Consider the following 22,270-nt stretch of genomic DNA (forward strand, 5'->3'; position numbering starts at 1 on the left):
GATAGAACCTGATTCTTTGATTGCTAAATTCAGCGTCTCAGGAGAGGATAGTCTTCTTAGAAGACAAGATCGTAACCTTTATAATCACAGTTGTTTTCCTAAACTGGAAAAACGGAAAACAAGAGAAAAGAGATGTCATACAGCACTTAAAACTAGAGGAACTCAGGTTAATACGTCGTGGCACTGCTGGCAAATTTGAGAAAATGTGGCGTCCCTTCCTGGATGATGCTGAATCTAAGCTTTACATCTCTTCATAGGTAATTTGCAGACCAACAGTCATTGTCATTATTTTTGGATACACTGCATCAATGAATCTTTTCATGATAAATACTTAAGCAACTTGAACCGCCCCCTTTTTTCTTTTTTTGTGTGTGTGTGTTTTTAATCCTCTGCCATTTATTTATTCATTTCATTTTTTGTCCATTTCGCTGTTCTTGTTTGTAAAACACAACAAATGCAATTAACTGTAATTAACTTATCTGTAAAACTGATAACCAATAAACACAATAAAAAAAGAAAAGTAGTCCCTATGAAAACTGTTCACAGTGTCAACCTGTTCTCATTCCCAAGGTGTTAAATACTGCGGCTTTGTCACAACCGTCGGCGTTCGATACTGCTGCACATGGCAGCCTTTAGCGCCAGTTTGAAACACACTGGGCGTTCCACTAACTATAATGTAAACCCATCCGCTGCGACAGTAAATACTCTGAGAAAGTTCTCCGGGAGTGTGGTGACGTAGTTTAAAGAGCAATAGAGACACGAGAGGGGCGGTGGATGGGTCCAACAAACACAAGGTTTTCATCCAGGAGGCCGCTGTTCATGTTCCGTATTCACAACGTTCAGTGTCATTTTGTACAAACGTAGGGGTTTTAAACCCAACCATGTAGTTTTTGCCTAAACCTAACTATGGTGGTTTTATTGCCTAATCCTAAAAGTGACACCAAGGGTAACTGTAGTGGTTTTGATGCCGAAAATAAAGTGGGACATGACGCCAAGGGGGATGAGAACGTGCTGCTTTTGTGGATTATCTACAGCTCCACTTTTTTTTCTGGAATGATTATGTTGCTTTCACAATTTTTACATGTTGTTTTTCAATGCTGTGAGTTGCTCAAATGAAATCCTCCATTGTATTGCAGTTAAAAAAGACATCTCAGAGATGGATATTTACAAACCTCTGCAAATAAAACCAAACTATCTGGATGGATAGATACCACTAAAGGAAGATGAGGAAATATATAATATCATTAATTTTGGTGAAATAACACTTTCAATTGTAATTTCTAAAGCTGCATGTCACGTCGTTTTTCAGTATAAGGAGCACAAACAATAGGAAAAGGAACAGAAAACCCTTGTAAACAATACCGCATCCACTCATCATCTCTCTTTTATTCAATGCCAGTGACAGTATTTCCATCCTCTGCTGACACCTGTTCATGTTGTTTACAACATAAATCAGATGTAAAAGCTCTTATGAAATGGATAAAAGCTGAATCACAATTGCATTACATCAATCAGAGACAGAGAGCAACAAATGGGACATGTATTTATGTGAAAATGTCAAAGCTTTTTATCATAACACGCAGATAGCATTAAGCATTAATAGCATTTATTTTCAGAAATTTCGAAGACCTTTTTGCATTAACTGGAGCCTCTGGACAACATGATAGTATACGTCCTTCACACAAACACACACACACACACACACACAGAGAGGAAGGTAGTGAACGCAGGAGCACTCGTCAGAGATAAACAGCCGAGGGGTTTTTGCACAAACACCGATCAAACATCGGCACATTTACATTACATATACAGTTCCTGTATGATACACAGACTGCAGAACTACAGGCAGCACCGTTCCAATTACGACACCCCCCCTTTTCTCTCTGTTTGAACCCTCGCCTCTCAGACAAAGACATAATTGAGCGTGACGTCCCACTAGGGGGCACTCATTGATCCTCCGTGCCCAATCCTAACATGACATCATGGATTCGGATGGCAAAGGCAGGCAGTTGGGGGTGCGCAGAGGAGGAAGGAGGGTGGTTGAGGGGTGGGGGGGGGGGGACAAAAGTATTAGTGGAGATTACATCATCCACTCCAGCACCTCGCAGCGTAGCAACCACAGAGGTGAAAGCACCCCGGGGAGAAGGAGAAGGAGAAGGAGGAGGAGGAGGAGGTGGAGGACGAACAATAAACTGCCACTAATGCCCGCAGGTAGTGAGTAGATGTGTTTTAGGTGTTTGCATTGATACATGTAAACATGATACACACATGTATTTTATATATTGATCGTAAAAAGGGTTTTCTTTATATTTCATGTGTTTTATATTCACATGCACAACTGTGTGACGTCGAAAAAGAAACGTTTTTGTCAGTGAATGAACGCAGATCTCCTACGTGTGTGTGTGTGTGTGTGTGTGTGTAGTGCAAACCGCAGGTATGAATTTAATGCACAATCTGCACTCCCACACTCTCATCAACAGCTGTATAAAAATCATACATTACAACAACCTTTTATACGCGTCATGCACACCTTGTTAGATCAGAATACATTTATATTATTTGTGGGTGAAAATATTAACAACTTAGACTTTTGCTCCTTACATTCACATGACCTCTTGTTTATACCGTGGACGTGAAAAACAAAAGATTGAGACGGTATGTGTCAGGGATGAAGGGAGGAATGGCAGCACAGACAACTTAAGGATAAATAATGGGCAGAAGGGGATGATAGATGGTTGAAAAGCAGAGAAAAAGAGACAGAGAGGGAGACATGTTTATCAAACGCCGGCGTGTTTATCATCGGAAACCCATGCTCACAAAAAGGCTGCAAGGACAAAGAGAGCATTACCGGCATAAAGAGAGAGGGAGGAGGAAGGGATGAGAGGAGAGGGAGAGAAATGAAAAGCAATGGAGGGGATCTGGGAAATACATAAAGCAAGTGATGATGGAGCTGTTTGAATGACGGAGGAGCAGGAAATAAGAGAAGGGAGGGAGGGAGAGAGAGAGAGAGACAGAGAGAGAGAGAGAGAGAGAGACAGAGAGAGAGAGAGAGAGAGAGAGAGAGAGAGACAGAGAGAGAGAGAGACGAGCTGACCTTTACTGAACCTGTGAATTAAATTGAGTTGAACACAAGATTCACATCACATGTCAGATTATCACTTGTGTGACTGTGTGTGTGTGTCTGGCGTGTGTGTGTGTGTGTGTGCGTGTGTGCGTGCGTGCGTGCGTGCGTGCGTGCGTGCGTGCGTGTGTGTGTGTGTGTGTGTGTGTGTGTGTGTGTGTGTGTGCGTGCGTGCGTGCGTGCGTGCGTGCGTGCGTGTGTGTGTGTGTGTGTGTGTGCGTGCGTGCGTGTGTGTGTGTGTGTGTGTGTGTGTGTGTGTGTGTGGGCGGCAGGCTGACTGGATGTGTGTGTGTGTGCGTGGGTGGATGTGTATGTGATATGTTTGTGTGCTATACAGTGCGGATTCATTTACAGCGTGATGAGAGATGTGATGTGCGGTTTGGAGCCGAAAGGGCACAAAGTACGCAAGAGCTAATGTACTCATCGTTTAAAATGTTACACGTTGTTGAGTACGTTATTAGATTTTTCATTAAAGTAAATATCTGTGACATTTTCATATATAATTTTTTGTTTTGTTTTACCCTTTATCATCTAATGATTTTAAAATAGGGTTTCATGCGGGTAATGAAAGCTTTGTCTAATAAGATTTTCTTCAGAAAAGAAAGAAGAGTTTGGAAAAGAAAAACTATGTATTCTGCATGACGTTTGAGTTTGAGTCCTTGTAGGGTCACCGACAGAAACCAAAACTTCACCAACACAAAAACCTTTCAATTCAATGTTACCCCACTGTTGCTACTTTTAAGAAAAATCTCAAAACATTTATGTTTTCAATGGCCTTTGGTTGCTCTGTGGGTGGTTTTTGTGTTTTAGAATTTTATTCCTTTTTACCTCATTCAAGTTTGTCCAGTATTTTTTAGTTATAACATTGCCTTTATTATTACCATTTATTTCATCATTACTATTCATTGTTATTATTGTGATTTGTATTTTATTGTTCCTTTTTAATAATGTCATTGCTGTGCTACTGGAAAGCACTTTGGTTGACTAAGCGTGCCATATAAATAAAACTGATTTGATTTGAAAATCTAAGAACCAATTTGTCATATTGTCACAGTTTGACAAACAAGCAGAGCAGAAATACCACAGCAATGCTACTTACTGTAGCATCAAAGACATCAGATGCCATTCATGGATAAAGATAAAAAATAAAAAATAAACAATACAAAAAATTAAAAAGGGGATCTCACAGATTATCAATTGAAAAGCAGGCGTTGTTTACCTCCCATATGCAGCTTGTTGGATCACATATTTATTGACTTGATCAATACTACACTGCTGCAACATTAAAGTAATGTACATATTTATGCATCAATAAATACAATCCAACAATACACTATAAAAAAGATCTGAAATGGGCCATTGTGCATAATTAGTACCCGTGTATACAGTATATAGTACTTTGAGTATATTTCAAAGCTAAGACTTGATGACGTTTACTTGTATTGTGTATTTTTACACGGTGGTACTGCTACTTTTACTTAAGTAAAAGATCGGAGCACTTCCTCCACCACTGCTTCTAAAACACATCGTCTGTTCAAAGTCAACTTTATAAGCAAGTCTCAAGTCCCTGAGTGAGTAGCAATGTAACAACACATAACAATACAATAAGTATGTTTTTGAGCTTATTATTGTATGTTTTGAGCTGTTTTTATTAAAGTCAGTAACTTTAATAAAAACATTTTTGTCATATTTGCTCAAACTGTCACTATATCCTGACAGTAGTACATGAGACCGGTTCCTCTTCCTCCTCCTAGTGCTCCTAATGGCATTTGTATAAGATTTCACAGCGCCCGAAGAAAAACAACCATTCATAGCCAAAGAGTCTCTAACGCAACTGTCAATCACTGTTCGCAAAGCTCGTGAACTCCAAACCTATGTTTTCAGAAACATATTTTAATGTACTGTTTAGCTGTAAAATGAGAAAGTTTGCCGTCATGATGAAAACAGTCGAGCCAAAACCAAGAACCGCCCACCAGCCGGAGCAAACTTTCTCATTTTACAGCTAAACAGTACAGGAGAGAAACAGGCATTACAGTAACAGAATCTTGACTCATATTTGATCAGCGCTGCCTAGTTTGACCGTTTGATCGCAGTTTATGAGCCTCACGAGCAGTGATTGACAGCTGCTGTAGAGACTCCTTGGCTCTGATTGGTTGTTTTCCGTCAGGCGTGTGGGAATCTTGCAAGTGCTATAGAGCGCTCCAGGGATGACGTATTTTTGTAGACCAACCAGGAAGTTAGCATCTCCCTGGTTCCCTCGACAAAAACCCAATGGGATTTTTTGGGGGTTTTGGATTATTGCAGAAAATAAACTCTGTGGCAAACACACATTTATGATACTTACATGTTTTGTTCAGCAAGATAACCTCAACAACTGAACACCACTTTTATGATTTTTGAAGTGTGAATGCAATCGGCAGAAGTAAAAAGCTAACGTTAGGCTATAAACAAACTACACCACGGTCACATGAGCGCGAGTATACACAACGAGGCCATAAAGGAGGACGGGTCGGCGTGATGACGTTTAGTAGTCTCATTTAGCCACTTGTTAGCAACCGCCTTTTTAAGACATGTAAAGGCTTCAGAATTCAAGGGTGGGGTATTTATTGATGTGTAACCACAGACCTTATTTCAGGCATCTAACTAAAAACCCATTCAAACAACTTTTGACTTCCAGACTAGGAACACTAAAAGGAGGCAGAGGAACCTGATTTTCTCACAGATTATCTGACAAATGTACTACTGTCAGGATATAGTGACAGTTTGAGCAAATATGACAAAAACGTTTTGTGTTTTTTATTGAAGTTACCAACTTTAGCTTCAAAGAGGTCCTCAAATAATCATCCTTCAGTGGAGTTTCTCAATCCTGTTTCAGAGACGTGTAAAAGCCTGAAAGATCATTTTCAATCTGAAATATTTTGCCAGAATGCATCAGGGGCAAAGGGTAAGAGCTATCAGCAGCTGCAGTCATGAGATGTCAATACCAGCATTCAGTAAGCCACAATGGTCATAAGCTTGTTTGAATATTTTGTAAAATGGGGGTGAAGGTCAGTAGAGAAGGACATTTTGGCCTCTTATTCTGGCACTTGTGCGTTTCATCTGGCCATGTCCTGAATGCAGAAAAAACTCTTTTCCGTCTTTTGTGTCTTTGACCCTTTGACTCTCCTCACTTTTGGTTGCATGTGATGCTTCCCCATCTCTGAAAAGAAGCGTATTCTACTATTGCACTCACAGTAAGTCATACTGGATGTGCGTGTCGGCTTAAAATGTAAATGCGAATGTGCGTCTGCTTTTGTCAGCAGTGTGAGGGATTTTCTCTAATTCAGCATGATATACAGGACTCATTTTTGCCCAGATTGTCACTCATACGCCTCTTGGCTCTTAACTCTCTCTCTTCTCTGTTCAGTGTTCATTCCCTTAATGTTAAAAAAACCCTACACTTTTCAGCCATAATAGCTTTTGTCAGGGTTCTTACAGTCAAAACTGAACCGAAACCGTAGCTGAGTTATTCCCCTTCTTCACTTCACTTTGATCCCTGCAGCTTGGTGAAGCTGCAAGGTTTTGTTTTTTTTCACTCCCACTACAGGATTCCTTTCCCCTCCCTCACCTCGGAGACCCTCTCCGATGCCGAGAGCCAGGCCGTCCTTGGTCCACTGGACGATGCCGCTGTAGTTGAAGACCACGCAGGACAGCACCACCCGTTCTCCCAGTACCACCGACTGGTCCGCAGGCTCCTGAGAGAAGCGAATGCACCACGCTGCAACAGAGGGAAAGAGAGGGGAAATCAATTTTAAGTTCCTTTCCTTGTGACCTGGCCACGAGCTGCCATCTTTTATTGCACTGTATCGAGCTACACAGTCCCTCTCCGGTCCTATCGACTTGTGCTTGTCCATATGGTGGCTGTTGGGGTGATTTCTTATGTGTCTTTATTGTGTATATGGTGTTTTTACTGTCCTTTTTTATTATGTGCTTTTATTGTGAGTGTGTTTTAATACAAACCCTGTCTCTGAGTGAAATTTCTCTTACGGGACAGTATGGTTTTCGAATTGAATTGTCTGTATTTATACACATATGCATTGGCTGAATGGACGGACACAGGAGAATTCATAGACTTGATTTCATAAAATCATTTGAATCATTTCTCTTTCTAACTGGACCCAGAGCTCAATTGCTCAAATTTGCATATTTGTCATTCCTCTGTGCCTTCTGCCTTCGTTTCGTCTCTTTCTTGCCCCCTTTTCAAGTTTTCCCTGGACTTTACTGAGGCTTATGTGTGTCTCTGCGTGGGTGTGTGTGAGCGAAAGTGTGTGTGTGCCTGAATGGATGTGTACGTGCGCTCGTGTTGCAAGAACATCATTGCCAAGCTGTGATACACAGCCTGCTCTTTTTCATCACACAGTACAAAGGATTTTGCTTACACACACACATTTCCTCCAGCAAAATAAGCCTTTTGGCTATTGCAGTGCCGCTAAAATACACGGATATAAAAACTACAAGTGTAGCGCCGGCATACATTAACGCTCTCGCATAAAGAGAAAGTGTCAGGTGAGGAGGCGAGGCACCAACCCCGCCGCCGTTTTCAGCTGTTTGCATCATCAGGTAAAATTGTTTCATATTCCAGAGAAAGTCTTGCAAGAAGGCGCGTTAATTAAGGCAGAGAAGGAGACTGTGGTGCCTTAGATGACACATGCACACGCACGTGCATGAGCACACACACTGAATCTCACACAAACAGACGCTCTTGCACACACGCAACATTGAATCACACCCAATTTGTGCACTCGTACACACACACACACACGCCTCAATGAGTCATTCACGCACATGAAATTGCACATCGAGTCGCACAGCTGAGGATACATCCAGGCATACATACACACTCTTACATGCGTGTGCACACACACACACACACACACACACACTGCCACAGAGTTGGTGTTTGTCTTCCCGTGGGCTATTCTGTTCTTGGATCATGGTTAAAACAATCCCATTAGCTAATTAAGGCAAAACTGGTTAATAAAGCAGGCCGTGGCTCTGAGGGACACATCTCAGTGGGATTGAACCACAAAGGTGCAAACAACAGGCAGATTTACTGATTTGTCAAGAGGATTACACGACCTGTCGTGTTATTTGTGCAGAAAAGGCTCCTTTATTGAAGACAGCAGTCCTCAGACTTCACAAGAGGCTCTTTGATGTTTCATCAACTTTCCTTTTGAATACTGAATCAAGAAGACAACTGCTGTGACTGTGAGCTGATAGTTCTTCTATCCTTTTGAAGTTTAAGGGAAAATCCGCCTTAAAACACTGAACTATTGCTGTTGTTTGGTTGTGTGTGTTTTTTTTTCTTTTGGCCAAACATAAAGCAGATGATGTGATGTTGAAATATCTTCTTACAGAGGTTTGTTTTTCAGCTGGCTCTAACATTTGCACTCTCTATCAGGTTTTGTGTTGTTGACCAAGCTTGTTCTGTCCTGGCTCCCAGGTTATAGAAAAACCTTCCCCCTGGGGATCAGGTCAGTAAACTCTGTCGAGTGTTTTAAATCTAAGGACCTATTTTCTCTCCAACACATTTAACTCGTGCTCTTGCTTGCTCTGAATCTTTTGTAGGCTTTTAAAAACTCCAACATGATAATCTTTGATTTAGACATTTATTCACATGTATTCTTTTTTTTGATCTACTTGCCTATTTCGGTACCTATATTCTTTAATTTGTGAAACATTTTGTAACCCAGGATTTCAATGCTATAACTATTACTTTTGGTGTCAGCGCACCAAATTAAAGAGCAATAGCTTCTTATTAGAGCCCCCGATGCTTTAACAGTCAAATAAGACCCGTTTAAAACTGGTTGGGGGCCTTCATCCCTGTCTCCTGCAAAATGACTTTCCCATACAACTAAACTGCGTTTTGAGGGAAACGTATTTCCTCCTGGCTTAAGGTCGCCGTTTTAAACACGTGGTTAACGTTGTAAACTGAAACAAAACAAAAACACTATAAAACTCCTTGGTTAGGTTTAGTAAAACATGATGGTTTGGCTTAAAATAAGTTTGTTACATCATTTAAATTACGGATGTAAATTAAAATAAGACAACATTGACATTTGGTTTCACACTGGACTCGAACAGCAGTCTCCTGTGGGAAAGTCCTGTGTTGACCAAACCATCCAAGCCAAGTACAACTGAACACTGAATAAGACATTTTCAGGGGACCAAAAAGATGGTCTATCTGACTCTAAATGGGACCATAATTTACTTAATGAACATCATGCTGTATTGAAGAAGACTTGAAACTAGTGATTGAGACCATAAACTCATGTTTACAATGTTTACTGAGGTAATAAATCAAGTGAGAAGTAGGCTCATTTTCTCATAGACTTCTATACAATCAGACTTCGTTTTGCAACCAGAGGAGTCGCCCCCTGCTGGCTGCTAGAAAGAATGCAAGTTTAAGGCACTTCAGCATTGGCTTCACTTCTCAGACCCAGAGGTAACCCACTGATTTTCAGTGAATGGTATCATGGTATTTTTTTATTTATTTAAAAAGGATCCCCATTAGCTGATACCAATGGCACCAGCTAGTCTTCCTGGGGTCCGAAATCATGTACATTAATTTATCACATACATACTATATACAACATCACATTTGTGTTACACTAATAACACTCAAATTTTCAAACATATATAAATTTCAAATTTCAAATTTCAAATTCATACACAAATCTTCCACAATTTTTTTTTTTTTTTTTTTTTTTTTTGTTTAGCCTCAAGGCCCATCATCAGGGAAAAAGGAACAAAGAAAACAAAGAAAACCATACATGACCAACACTGGACTATCGATCAGCTGTTTAAGTAATGTATTCGTAGATGGTATTTGAATGTGGATTTGTTAGAGGATTGACGGATGTGAAGAGGGCAGCTATTCCAGTGAGTGATGGCGCGGTAAATGACCGTCTTTTTTAAGGCATTCGATTTTGGGTGAGGTAACATGAGTTGGCCATCACCCGCTGTTCTAGTGAAATGACTGTGAACGTCCCTGCATCTGCTAATTTGACTGTATAAAAACTCGGGTTTAGTAGAATAAATGCTGTTACTAAAGAATGTCGCTGTGCTTAAGGCAAGTCTTTTCTCTACTGGTAACCATGACAGTTTATGATGCATGCTGTCTGTGTTCGTTCTCATGGGGCAGTGTAACACAAGTCTTGCAGCTCTGTTTTGTGCAATTTGTAGTTTCCGCAGTATGCTTTTCGGTGCAGAAGACCATACAGGTGAGCAATAGTCCAGGTGGCTTAAACTTAAAGATTTAACTACTTGTCCCAGAACGTGTGCTGGAACATACGGAAGGCATTTTTTTGCCATGGAGATACCATTTCCCATTTTCCTGACAATTGTTTCTATGTGCTCGACCCATGACAGTTGATTGTCTATGGTTAGTCCCAGTAATGTGACCTTATCCACCTGCTGTATAGGTTCACTGTCCAAGTAGAGATTCATTGTGGGCATAGATGACAGCTTATGACTAGATCCAAAAATAATGGATTTGGTTTTTGAGATATTTAGTACCAACTTATTTTGTTTTATCCAATCGTAGACCAAGTTTAGGTCTGAAGATAGAACTTGGTCTAGTTCGCCGCTTGTATTTGCTGCGTAATACAGTGTGGAATCATCGGCGTACATTTGTATACTGGCTTTATGCAATACAGATGGCAAGTCATTTGTGAAGATGGAGTACAGGAGAGGTCCAAGACAGCTGCCCTGCGGCAGGCCACAGTTAAGCCCTTTACTGTTAGACATGCTGCCATTGTAATACACCCTTTGTGTTCTGCATAAAAGATAATTCTTCATAAATGTGATTGCAGTTGATCTAAATCCATAACGTTGTAGTTTATTAATTAAAAGGTCATGATCTATGACATCAAATGCCGCGCTGAAATCCAGTAACACTGCACCTGTTATCCTAGAATTATCTATCTCTTTTAGCCAGTCGTCTGTCATTTGCGTTAGTGCAGAACAAGTGGAGTAGTGATGTCTGTAAGCATGTTGAAATCTAGTGTACAGGCCATTACAGTCAAAGTAATCTTGTATTTGTGAATGGACTATTCTCTCCATCAGTTTGCTTAGTACAGGGAGAATACTGATGGGTCTGCTGTTCTGCCCAGTAAATGTTAATCTGCCATCTTTAGGTAAGGGAATTATTTTACCTTCTTTCCAAATACTAGGATATATACCTTCCATTAGACATTTATTTAATATGTGACATATGGGACCAGAAATGTAATCGGCTGAGAGACAAAGTACCTTACTGTCCAGCATATCAGTGCCTACGGAGCCATAATCAGGAAGGGCTTTTAACAACTTCCTTACTTCACTTTCATCCACACTGTTAAACTGAAATGAACAACTTTTGTTAATCATTATATTTTTACTTATAAGGTTGAGAGTATTGGAATCCATGTTGCTCATATTCTTCCTTAGTGCATCGACCTTATTCACAAAGTAATCATTAAAATAATTGGCTATGTCAAATGGTTTAGTCAAAAACCTGCCATCCGACTGAACAAAAGAAGGGCTCCCAGTTTTATTTCTCCCCATTATTTCATTTAAGGTTCTCCAGAGTTCTTTACCATCTAGTTTCACTGCATTTATTTTATTTTTATAATATTCCTTTTTCATGCTTTTATTCTGTTTTGTCACTTGGTTTCTCAATTGACAATATTTTAGTCTGTCTTCCACAGATCCTGACTTTGCTAATGTGGATTTGGCTTTGTCTCTCTGTTTCATAAGGTCTTTTAAAGACTCATTCAACCATGGAGCTGGTCTGGATTTGGCAGTATACTTCTTCATGGGAGCATGGTTGTCGACAATCCTCATAAAGATGTTCATAAAAATATGTAAAGAAGCCTCAGGCTCCTGTGTAGCATACACATCGGCCCAGTTTACATTCCTGACATCCTCCAAAAAACGTTCTGAGATGAATTTCTTATACATTCTCTTATTAATAATTTTGACACCACATTTAGGAATTTTGGTTCTCCTGGTAATAGCTATAATGTTATGGTCACTGAACCCTACAGGTAGAGAGACTGGTTTAGTGCAGCGCTCAGGAGCATTTGTGTAAATATGGTCGATGCAAGTGGCAGATGTATGACCAGCACTGTTAGTACAGACTCTGGTCGGTTGAGAAATCATCTGTGATAGATTACAAGCACTGACTAGTGACACCATCTTCTTTTTCATCGGGCATTGACTTGCAAGCCAGTCAATATTCATGTCCCCTAATATGAAAATTTCACCATTCACATCTGCAGCTCTGTCAATTAGTTCACATAAGTCATTCAGATAATGAGTATCAGTTCCTGGAGGCCTGTAGCAACAGCCTATCAAGATTGGTTTTAAGTGAGGAAGATGTACTCTAACCCACAAGGATTCTAAGTTATTTGGCATGAGCTCAGCACACAGTGTTGCAGGAAAATTGTTTTTTATATATATCGCTACTCCACCTCCATGTATATTTCTGTCCCTCCTGAAGATGTTATAGCCATCAATAGATACCTCAGCATTCTGGATAGTTACATCCAAGTGGGTCTCAGACACAGCCAAGATGTGGATGGTGTTATTCTGAGTGAGATTGTTCAGTTCATGTACCTTATTTCTGACACTGCAGATATTCAAATGAGCCATAATAAGGCCCTTTGTAGGAGATGTTAACATGCTGAAAATCATAATTTTAAATATGTTCTTAAATTTTTTTGGTTTGTATAAACTGTGATGGCATTTAGTGGTTTGAAATGAATCACAGAAAATAATATGGAATGAGAGCGTTTGTTAGTCATTGTCTGTGTGGTTATCTCCAAGATGTTAGAATGCAGTAGAGATAGTAACCTGCATGGAATAATCCTACCTCCATGATAGTCCCAGCAGCAGGTCATTTATTCACCAAACTTATCCAGTTCATTGCTGTCTCTTATATAGAGAACTTTTGCTGCCTCTGGCGTCGATCCATTCAACTTAATGAATACTTTGCAATTCATAGTCCAAGTTGCCTGGATCTTGTTTTGTTTTCTTAATATGCGTGCTCGTCTAGCGATGTCCGCATTCTTCTTGGTGAGGTGTTCATTGATGTACACATTAGACCCCTTTAGTTTCCTTCCTTGCCTGAGGAGCTCATGCTCAGTACAACTCAAATGACTTTGTTTCTATAAAAAAATCTCAGCTTTTCAATCAAAAGTCATTTTGAACACCATAGTGCAACAAATAACACCTGCAATGCATCATCCAACAACACACTAACATAAAGAGGCTGAAGAGGTTTGAAGGTGAAGAGTGTTAAAAAAAGCCATCACTTCTACATTTTACTAGCACAAAATGAGATCAATGGCAGACAAGTCAAGACGGGCAGATCCTCTGCATACCAGCAGAATGTCTTAAATGTATTATATTTATTCATAATAAGTTAGACACCCTGATGATGATGATGATGATGATGAGGGTGCCAGCATATACATTTAAATTTCCCAAAACCTGACAGGAAAAGCGATCATGATTTTCCCAGACGTGCATCTTTCTGCATCTCTCTTTCATCTTCAGGAGTCAAAGACAATCAGAGGAGATGAGAATGAAAGAATGAAAGAATGAAAATGGAAGCTGCCGCTGCGTCCTATAGAGAAGAAGAAGAAGACGGAGCTGCTGGGATGTGATATCCTGCTGACATGAGTGATTTACATGTGGGTCACGTTATGCATGATTTATGCAAAATTAACAGCTATTACGAGCAAGGGCCCTCTTCTTCGTGTATAACTCTGTACAGAACAACGCGTGGTCTCCTGGGACAGACTGCGGTGTTATTGTCTGAGTGTGTGTGTGTGTGTGTGTGTGAGAGAGAGAGAAAGAGAGAGAGAGAGAGAGAGAGAGAGAGAGAGAGAGAAACAGTGACAGAAAGACAAAAAGGAGGAGACAGAACATTTCTGTTTGTGTGTCATGATATTGAGTGTGCATGATGTGTGTGTATTTATCTGTGTTTATGAGTGTGTGGGTATATATTTGTGTGCATTTGTGCAAGTGTGTGCGTGTGTGTGTGTGTGTGGCCTGTCAGCCTGCAGCAGGGACTCAAATCGCGGAGGAGAGAGCCGCACTGACAGAGAACAGAGATGTAATTAACCCTACGGGATACCCATCCTCCTCCTCCTCCTCCTCCCCCAACCCACACACAAACACACACACATACACACACACACACGCACACACATACACACTCTTCTGCCCCATCCACTTTCATGTTCTCCTCTCTCTTTCACTTTCCTCCCTTCCCTCCTTCACTTTCTTTCCTTTTCTTTCTTTTGTTTCTTTCCAGGTTTACCCACCTACAGTATCTGTCTCTTCCTTTGTGTCTCTTTTGTCTTGTCTAACTTTGTCTATATCCTCCTTTTAGCTCTCTTTCTTTATTTCTTTTTTCTGTCTTTTACCTTCCCTCGCTCTCTCTTGACCATCTCTTTGTTTCTCTTCTTCTACTTCTCTCCATCTTCTCTCTTTTCTCATCTCTCTAGTTCTCCAGCATCTCTCTCTTCTTTCCTCTCTAAATTAATCTCTCTCTATATCTTTAAACTAAAGCTGTCAATCGATTCAAATACTGTATTTAATCATGATTAATCGCATGATTGTCCATAGTTTATCGCGATTAATTGCAAATTAATCACACATTTCTTTATCTGCTCAAAATGTCCCTTAAAGGGAGATTTGTCAAGTATTTAATACTCTTATCAACATGGGAGTGGACAAATATGCTTGCGTTATGCAAATGCATATATATATTTATTATTGGAAATCAATTAACAACACAAAAACTGACAGATATTGTCCAGAAACCCTCACAGGTACTGCATTTAGCATCAACAATATGCTCAAATGATAACATGGCAAACTGCAGCCCAACAGGCAACAACAGCTGTCAGTGTGTCAGTGTGCTGACTTGACTATGACTTGCCCCAAACTGCATGTGATTATCATAAAGTGGGCATGTCTGTAACTTTCATTCACATATCTTGAGGTCAGAGGTCAGGGGACACCTTTGAAAATGGTTTTTCTCGCCAAAATTTAGCACAAGTTTGGGGCGTTATTTAACCTAGCTAGGTAGGTAGCTATGACATAGTTTTATATGATGCCAGTATCCTCTATAGCTTTAAAATTGAGCCCACTACAACCAAAAAATTGCAGGTTGCGTTAATGCGTTAAAGAAATTAGTGGCGTTAAAACAAATTTGTGTTGCATGTTATTATCTCGTTAACTTTGACAGCCCTACTTTGAACATTTCTTTCATCCTGCAGTTTCTATCATCTCACTTCTTCCCACCCTCTCCCTCTGCCTGTCTTGTGTCTTTCCCTATCTCTCTGCAGTCGTTTCTGTCTGTCTCTTCCCAGCCTCCTTTCTTTCCTCCTCTTCATCCTCACTGCCTTGCATCATTACCCTGAGGAATGATGTTAGGTATATCTTATCTTCCTCTCTCTCCCTCTCATTACATAATGACCCAGTGGTACAATAGACAGAGCCTCACAATAACAGCCTCCGTGTCCAAACATATTACCCTTAATGTCTTTAATATCTTTTATTCACGCTGTCCTCTTTATTCCATTTAAACACTTAACATTTAAGTATTAAGTATACATGTCTTTTTAAAGACATTTCTACATATTCTATTATACATGAGCTGAAGTATTAATATTTGGTGGAAAACACTGACTCTCTCAGAATAGATGAGCTCAACTAGAAACTAAAGCAAGCGCAGGTTAAATCCTGGGTGACTAGCAAAGCTTAACAGTGAGTTGTGATTGACAGTTAAGTCATATGTTTAAAGTCTAACTTGACATGAGTTTAGTCATACATACATCCATGAAGGCAAATTAGTCAAGGATGTAACTTCCGGGTTTGAACCATGCCCTCAAATTGCTTATTAGCAAAACACACCAGCCGCAAAACAAGTTGTTTGTTATAATAGTCTGATTTGTGTTGAGGATGGGTTAGATTATATGCTGACTATGCAAGGTTGTTTGTCTTGATTCAGGTAAATGTCACTTGCCTCATCTTAATTAGCGATGCTACCTTATTTGGGGCTATGATTAGCTATATATAAAGCTCTGTTACAGGATCTCCATGTATGCTTTGACAGTTTATTTTAAGCTCTGAAGTTTCAAGACAAAAACATCTTATTCTCAACATTTGTTAACACAAAGTACAATGATGGGAATATCATTATTTTTGCAGGTATTTGGTCATAAATCAAAGTTTTGGGGCAAATTTAAATTTTGACTAGATGAAAAGTTAGAGGATCACCAACGTTATTGAGATTCATCCTCTGGGGATCATGAATACCTGTACTAAATGTCATAGAAATCCATTCTGTAGTTGGAGAAACCAACCCGCTCTCACTCCCGACTCGTCAAATACCGACGCTTGGTCAGTGGCCCTGTGTGTGATACCGATGCACCGAGGCACACTTTAGTGTCTGTGTACGACGCACCGGGCTTTCAACTATCTCCACTGTAAACCCACACGTGTCATTATAAGACAATTAGAGCAACTGACGTAGTATAAAGAGAAGTCCATGTAGGATGGGTGGGAGGGGAGGTTGGACGGGTCAAACAAATACAGGACTTTCACCCAAGAGACCGTTGTTTGTGTCCCGCGTGAAATCAAGTCAATATTGACTTATTTGACCTTAGTTTTGTTACATAACTTATCTATATAACTAACGCCAGTTACGTAACAAACAGACTTTTTTTAACCCAACCACAATCTTATTCTAAACCTAACCAAGCAGCCTTGTTGCGTAGGTAAACTTCAAAACTAAGTAAACCTACGTTGGAAGTTTATTTTGAAAAGAGACTGTATGCATGTAACAAGCGGAAACGGACACATCCAAAGCTGACACTAGAGAGGTACCTACTGTAAAGCGTCATAGGGCCACTGACCAAGCATCAGTATTTGATGAGTTGGGAGTGTTGGCAAAACATTTAAGTCTAGTGCTCTCTCAAAGTAGTGCCATGATGTTGGATGTTTCAGGGACTGTGATAAATGCAAAGGCAGATCCCACTGTTCTGATTACATAAAATTACATTTTTACTCAGATGTTATGCATATAGTGGTGGGTTCTTCATACTATGACAGTTTTTCTAAAATTAGATTAATATATTGCATTGCTTACAGTTTCACAATATATCGCAATATATTGAATCGTAACCCCTGTATCATGATACGTATTGTATCGCCAGATTATTGCCAATACACAGCCCTAATCTGGGGGACATCAATTCTGTACAAAATGTCATGGCAATACAATAGCTGATGAGATATGTTTCAGCTGTCATTTTTCTTGGGAGGACAGTCTTTACAAACCACTGCTGCCTATAAGACCTCCAATGTGGCCACCAAAGGCCAAACACAATCTCCTTAAAGCAAACCATTCCTATGTAGAAATGAAAGGACAGTTTGTAAGGTTTGTAACCCTAAACTGCACTCCTCCACACCCTGAAGCCTTCATCCTCCTAACCCCCGCCCCCAAAAACTGCCACGCTGACCCCTCTCCGTGTATTCATGTCCCAGCTCTGCCTCCGGGCTACAGCTCGCTCCCATTTCAACTACCGCACACCACTCTCAGGCAGGAGAGAGCACGTTGTGTCTATGTGTGTGTGTGTGTGTGTGTGAGTATTGTCCATGTTTACACGCATGCTTGCATACATATCTGTCATTGTTGTGTTGTGTACGCCGTGTGCATATATTTGCCATTTCTGAAAAAGGCAGCAAAGGGCAAAGTGTGGACAGAAGAGAAAAAAAAAGGTGTTTGCATGAGGGAGAGAGAAAGCAGTGAAAGTGTGTGTGTCTGTGTGGGAGGGAGGGAGGGAGAGAGGTAGGGAGGGAGGGGGGAGAGAGAGAGTAAACCACAGAAAAATAGAAGACATAGGGAAGGAAGAGCGAGGATGGAGAGACACAGAAACACCAGTATTAGGAGAAAAGAAGAAAGGCTCCTCTGTCGCTAGGTTTCACTTCAAGCATTTTTCTAACATTGTGTACTCAGAAAGTTGAATGGAAGTGGGGAGGTTCATTAAAATCATCCCAACACAAATCGTCAGCACTGCAAAACAGAGTTTTGACACTTCTCAAAGTGAAAAATGTTTTTCTTGATAAAGCGTTTTCTGAATAATGACTGTCTCAGGTTGTGTCCCATTGCACGCGTGGTAAAGTCAGAAGACGCTTTAGACTTTTTGAACATTATCAACCATGATGGGGAAATATCATGTTAATTCAAACATGTTTGAGCCATCAGTTAAATTTGTGTGCATTCATTTGGTTTCGTTGTTGGATTAAGAAAAGGAAATTTTCTTTCTTAATCACGTAAAAAGTACTGCTTTGATGCCATCACAAGGTTGAAAGTGGCTTAATTTTTGCTAGAACACAGCACAACGTCATCCTGCAAGGTGCATTGTTGGCCAATAAATATGTGCAGAATAAATAGAAGTTTCCTGAGGGATGTCTTTGAAACTGAAAAGCTGTAATTCTACAGTTTACTTCAAGAAAGATAAAACAATTGCTGCTGTGATTGATTGATTGTGATCAGATGTTTTGGTGTCTGATAAGTCTTCAATTTCATGAATCTATCAGGGCCTTTTCAACAAATCAAGCTTCCATTTGCAACATGTGATCATCTCCTCTTCTGTTCATTTCATGAATCAAAACAAACAGCATACCTGTGACCAAGGTGTAAGCATGCAAGACGCTTGTAGGACTCACACATTTATGAGTGACAATCATTCGTGAGACACGACGCTGCCACAATTTGAAATCTGTATCTGAGCAGCAGAGCTCGCAAATCGTTTCTGTGACCCTGGATCTGGAACTAGAGTTACGTCCGATACTGCCCCGATCCAATACCATAATTTATGAACCCAGAAAAAAATCAACTTGTTTAACCATTTAATCAATTCTTAGCCTTCACTGTGCTGTCGCCCTGGTTGTTTCATGGCTGCCACTGGCAACTACTGCCTATTATCCAAACATGGTCAGTAGCAAACAGCTGTTATATAATAACAATAATAATAACTATATATTTTTTTAATCGTGCTGGTATCAGATCTGTACTCGGTATCGGCCGATAGATGAGAGCAAACGTAAGCTGGGAAAAGTGTTGCAAGAAAGAATGTCATCCTATGACAGCACAGAAAGGACAGATGAATTCTAGATACAGAGGTAGACATGTGACATGTGAATGCAAATAATGTTAAATGCATCATTGCATCTGATTGGATTTGTTTATCAATTGGTGTTGCTATTTGAATGTTTCTGCTGTATTTAAAGTGGCAGTAGGCAGTATATTTTTGGCATCGTTGAGCAAAAATTCCATAATAACCTTTCAGCATATTGTAATTCAAGTGAGTTCTGAGAGAAAACTATACTTCTGCACCTCCTCTTGGCTCTGTTTTCAGGCTTTAAAAAATCTTGCCTGTGACGGGAGACTTTGACCAATCACAGGTCATTTCAGAGGGGGAGCGTTCCTATTGGCTGTGACCGATAATTTGGCGTTCCTTCAAGAGAATTCACAATGGCTACCGCGACACAAACTTTCTCATTTTACAGCTAAACCGTGCACTACAAGATAATTCTGAAAACATTTGAGGAGAGAAAATAGGCATTAACGTAACAGAATATTGATTCATATTTGATCAGCGCTGCCTAATTTGACCGTTTGGTTGGAGTTCGCAAGTGATTGACAGCCGGACATCATAGACGGCAGATGGACAGCAGACCTCAGATCAGCTCTGACTGCTTGTTTTCCTCCGGTCTGTGAAATCTTGCAGATGCCGTTAGGAGCACCAGAGGACACCAGAGGCACATGATTTTTTTCAGGTTACCAGTTTCATGTACTACTGTCACGATTTATAAAAATAACCTTTTTTGATCATATTTGCTCCAATCTCGCCTACTTCAGCTTTAAGGTCTGCAGTGAGGAATACAGTACACTATATGGAGGATAGACACAGCACACAAAGTTACTACAGAAAAGTAATCTGACTTTTGCTTCACATTACAAAGCCACGTGTCCCTGCAGTCATTTACAAACAAAGGTCAGAATACAGCGACCTGTTTGTTTCTGATTGGCCGTGAGGGACGACTGCATCATTCCTGTGGGATGATATGTTTACTGCTGCCTTGTTTTTTTAGATGTTTTTGGGAATATCACTCATGTAACATTCATGCCCCCGAAGCACACAGCATTAAACTGACAGAGACGAACACGAGAGCAGACAGAGAGACAGGGGGAGGACTGAGCGAGACAGACACCCAGATCAGAACTTTGTCACTGTGTGTCCCGGCTCGCTCGGTGTTTGCTGTAAACAGTGGCTCGGTGATTTCCCAGTGTCCCCCCTCTCTCCACCGAAACGCTGCTTCTATTTCCCCTCACAAACACTTCCAGCAGAACAGAGGAGCAGCGTGACGCCGACCGCAGAGGAGATGCTGAGCAAACCGAGCAGTTATTGGAAATCACACACAGGCACACACACACTTACAAGCTCATCCAGGGGCAATTACTAACGTGTAGATGCAGAAACACACACTGCCCATACACACAGACACTGCTTAAAGTTACGGAGACAACTGCGTGCGTGATTCACAAGCACACAAACACACACGTACACAAACTAAAGCGGGGACAATTATCAAACCACACACACAGATACACATTGCAAAAATTACACAAATGCCTGCAGAATTGAAGACACACATCGTATCTAAACACACTCACACACAAATATACTCAGTTACAGTCCTAAAATCACTCCAAGACAGCACGACTGGATACAAACACATCCATTTTCCTTCCTTTTGTAAGACATGTTGACATTGATGGGACACAAAAATGTAAGGATCCTATCTGATCTTATCGTTACTCTGTGTGTCTGTCCGTTTGTCTCTTTCTCTCAGTTAATTCAATTTCAATTTGCATCTTTGGTATGAAATATAAAAATTAATTTGTGTTACCGAAACATACAGCTAAAGAAAGGAGTAGTGGGTAGATAAAAAAGGAACAACAGTACAATCTACTCTAGTTTATTACAGCTTGGGTCATATATTCGTAGTTTAATTTGTAGGTTTTTTTTCCAAAATGACAAACATGTTCCGATACCGATGTGCAAAATGGGCAGGTGCTAGTGGAGTGTAACATTAGCCAGAGCTAGCAAAATGTCAGCAATTTGGCAATATTTTGCCCTGTAAAACCCCACCAGTAAAACGGCGACGATGCTTTTAACACACTGGTATGGTATCGGATCGGTATTCGGTATCAGCCAATACGCAAGTTCAGGTATTGGAATTGTATCAGGAAGGAAGAAATTAACATCTCTAATGACATCATCTCTTCAACAACGTCGTGGAGGGAGGGACATGAGTGATCAGATGATCAACAGTTTAGCCAGATTGTATAAATCACTTTATTTGTTAGCAAAGACAAAGCATCAGAAACAGACGCACGGAGGCACCCTTTATCGACAATATGTGACAAACCGGGCTTTCAACTAACTCCAAAGTAAACCCATCCGCAGCATTATTTGGTGGTCGGAGCAAGTGACATAGTATTAATAGCATGAGAGTCTACTAAGGGCAGGTGGGAGGGGTGGTGGATGGGTCAAACAAACACAGGACTTTCAAAGAGGGAGACCGAAGTTTGCATTCCGTGTGAAACTCCAAGTAATGTTGACTTATTTTGTCACGTGACTCATCTGTATCATCAGTCCCGTGAGTCGTTACCCTCGTCAGCCCTGTGAGTCATGTAAGTCATTAGTATCGCTAGTGTCATCTGCCCCGTGAGTTATGTGAGTCATTAGTATCGTTAGTATCGTCTGCCCCGTGAGTCATGTAAGTCACTAGTATCGCTAGTGTCGTCTGCCCCGTGAGTTATGTGAGTCATTAGTATCGTTAGTATCGTCTGCCCCGTGAGTCATGTGAGTCATTAGTATCGTTAGTATCGTCTGCCCCGTGAGTCATGTGAGTCATTAGTATCGCTAGTGTCGTCTGCCCCGTGAGTTATGTGAGTCATTAGTATCGTTAGTATCGTCTGCCCCGTGAGTCATGTGAGTCATTAGTATCGCTAGTGTCGTCTGCCCCGTGAGTTAT

The 22,270-nt window shown here is 40.5% G+C and overlaps 1 protein-coding gene across 2 annotated transcripts in view; it reads right to left on the bottom strand.

Annotated features, from left to right (window-relative positions):
- The window catches only part of kirrel1b (kirre like nephrin family adhesion molecule 1b), a 96,963-nt gene that overhangs the window by 28,488 nt on the left and 46,205 nt on the right, over positions 1-22,270 (bottom strand). For both annotated transcript variants that reach the window (XM_074652135.1, XM_074652134.1), the window contains exon 2: positions 6,729-6,878. In XM_074652135.1, coding sequence (XP_074508236.1) covers positions 6,729-6,878 — 150 coding nt within the window. The remainder of the gene's footprint in view (positions 1-6,728; positions 6,879-22,270) is intronic.

This window comes from Sebastes fasciatus, chromosome 11, assembly GCF_043250625.1.
Source record: "Sebastes fasciatus isolate fSebFas1 chromosome 11, fSebFas1.pri, whole genome shotgun sequence".
Classification (NCBI taxonomy): Eukaryota; Metazoa; Chordata; class Actinopteri; order Perciformes; family Sebastidae; genus Sebastes; species Sebastes fasciatus.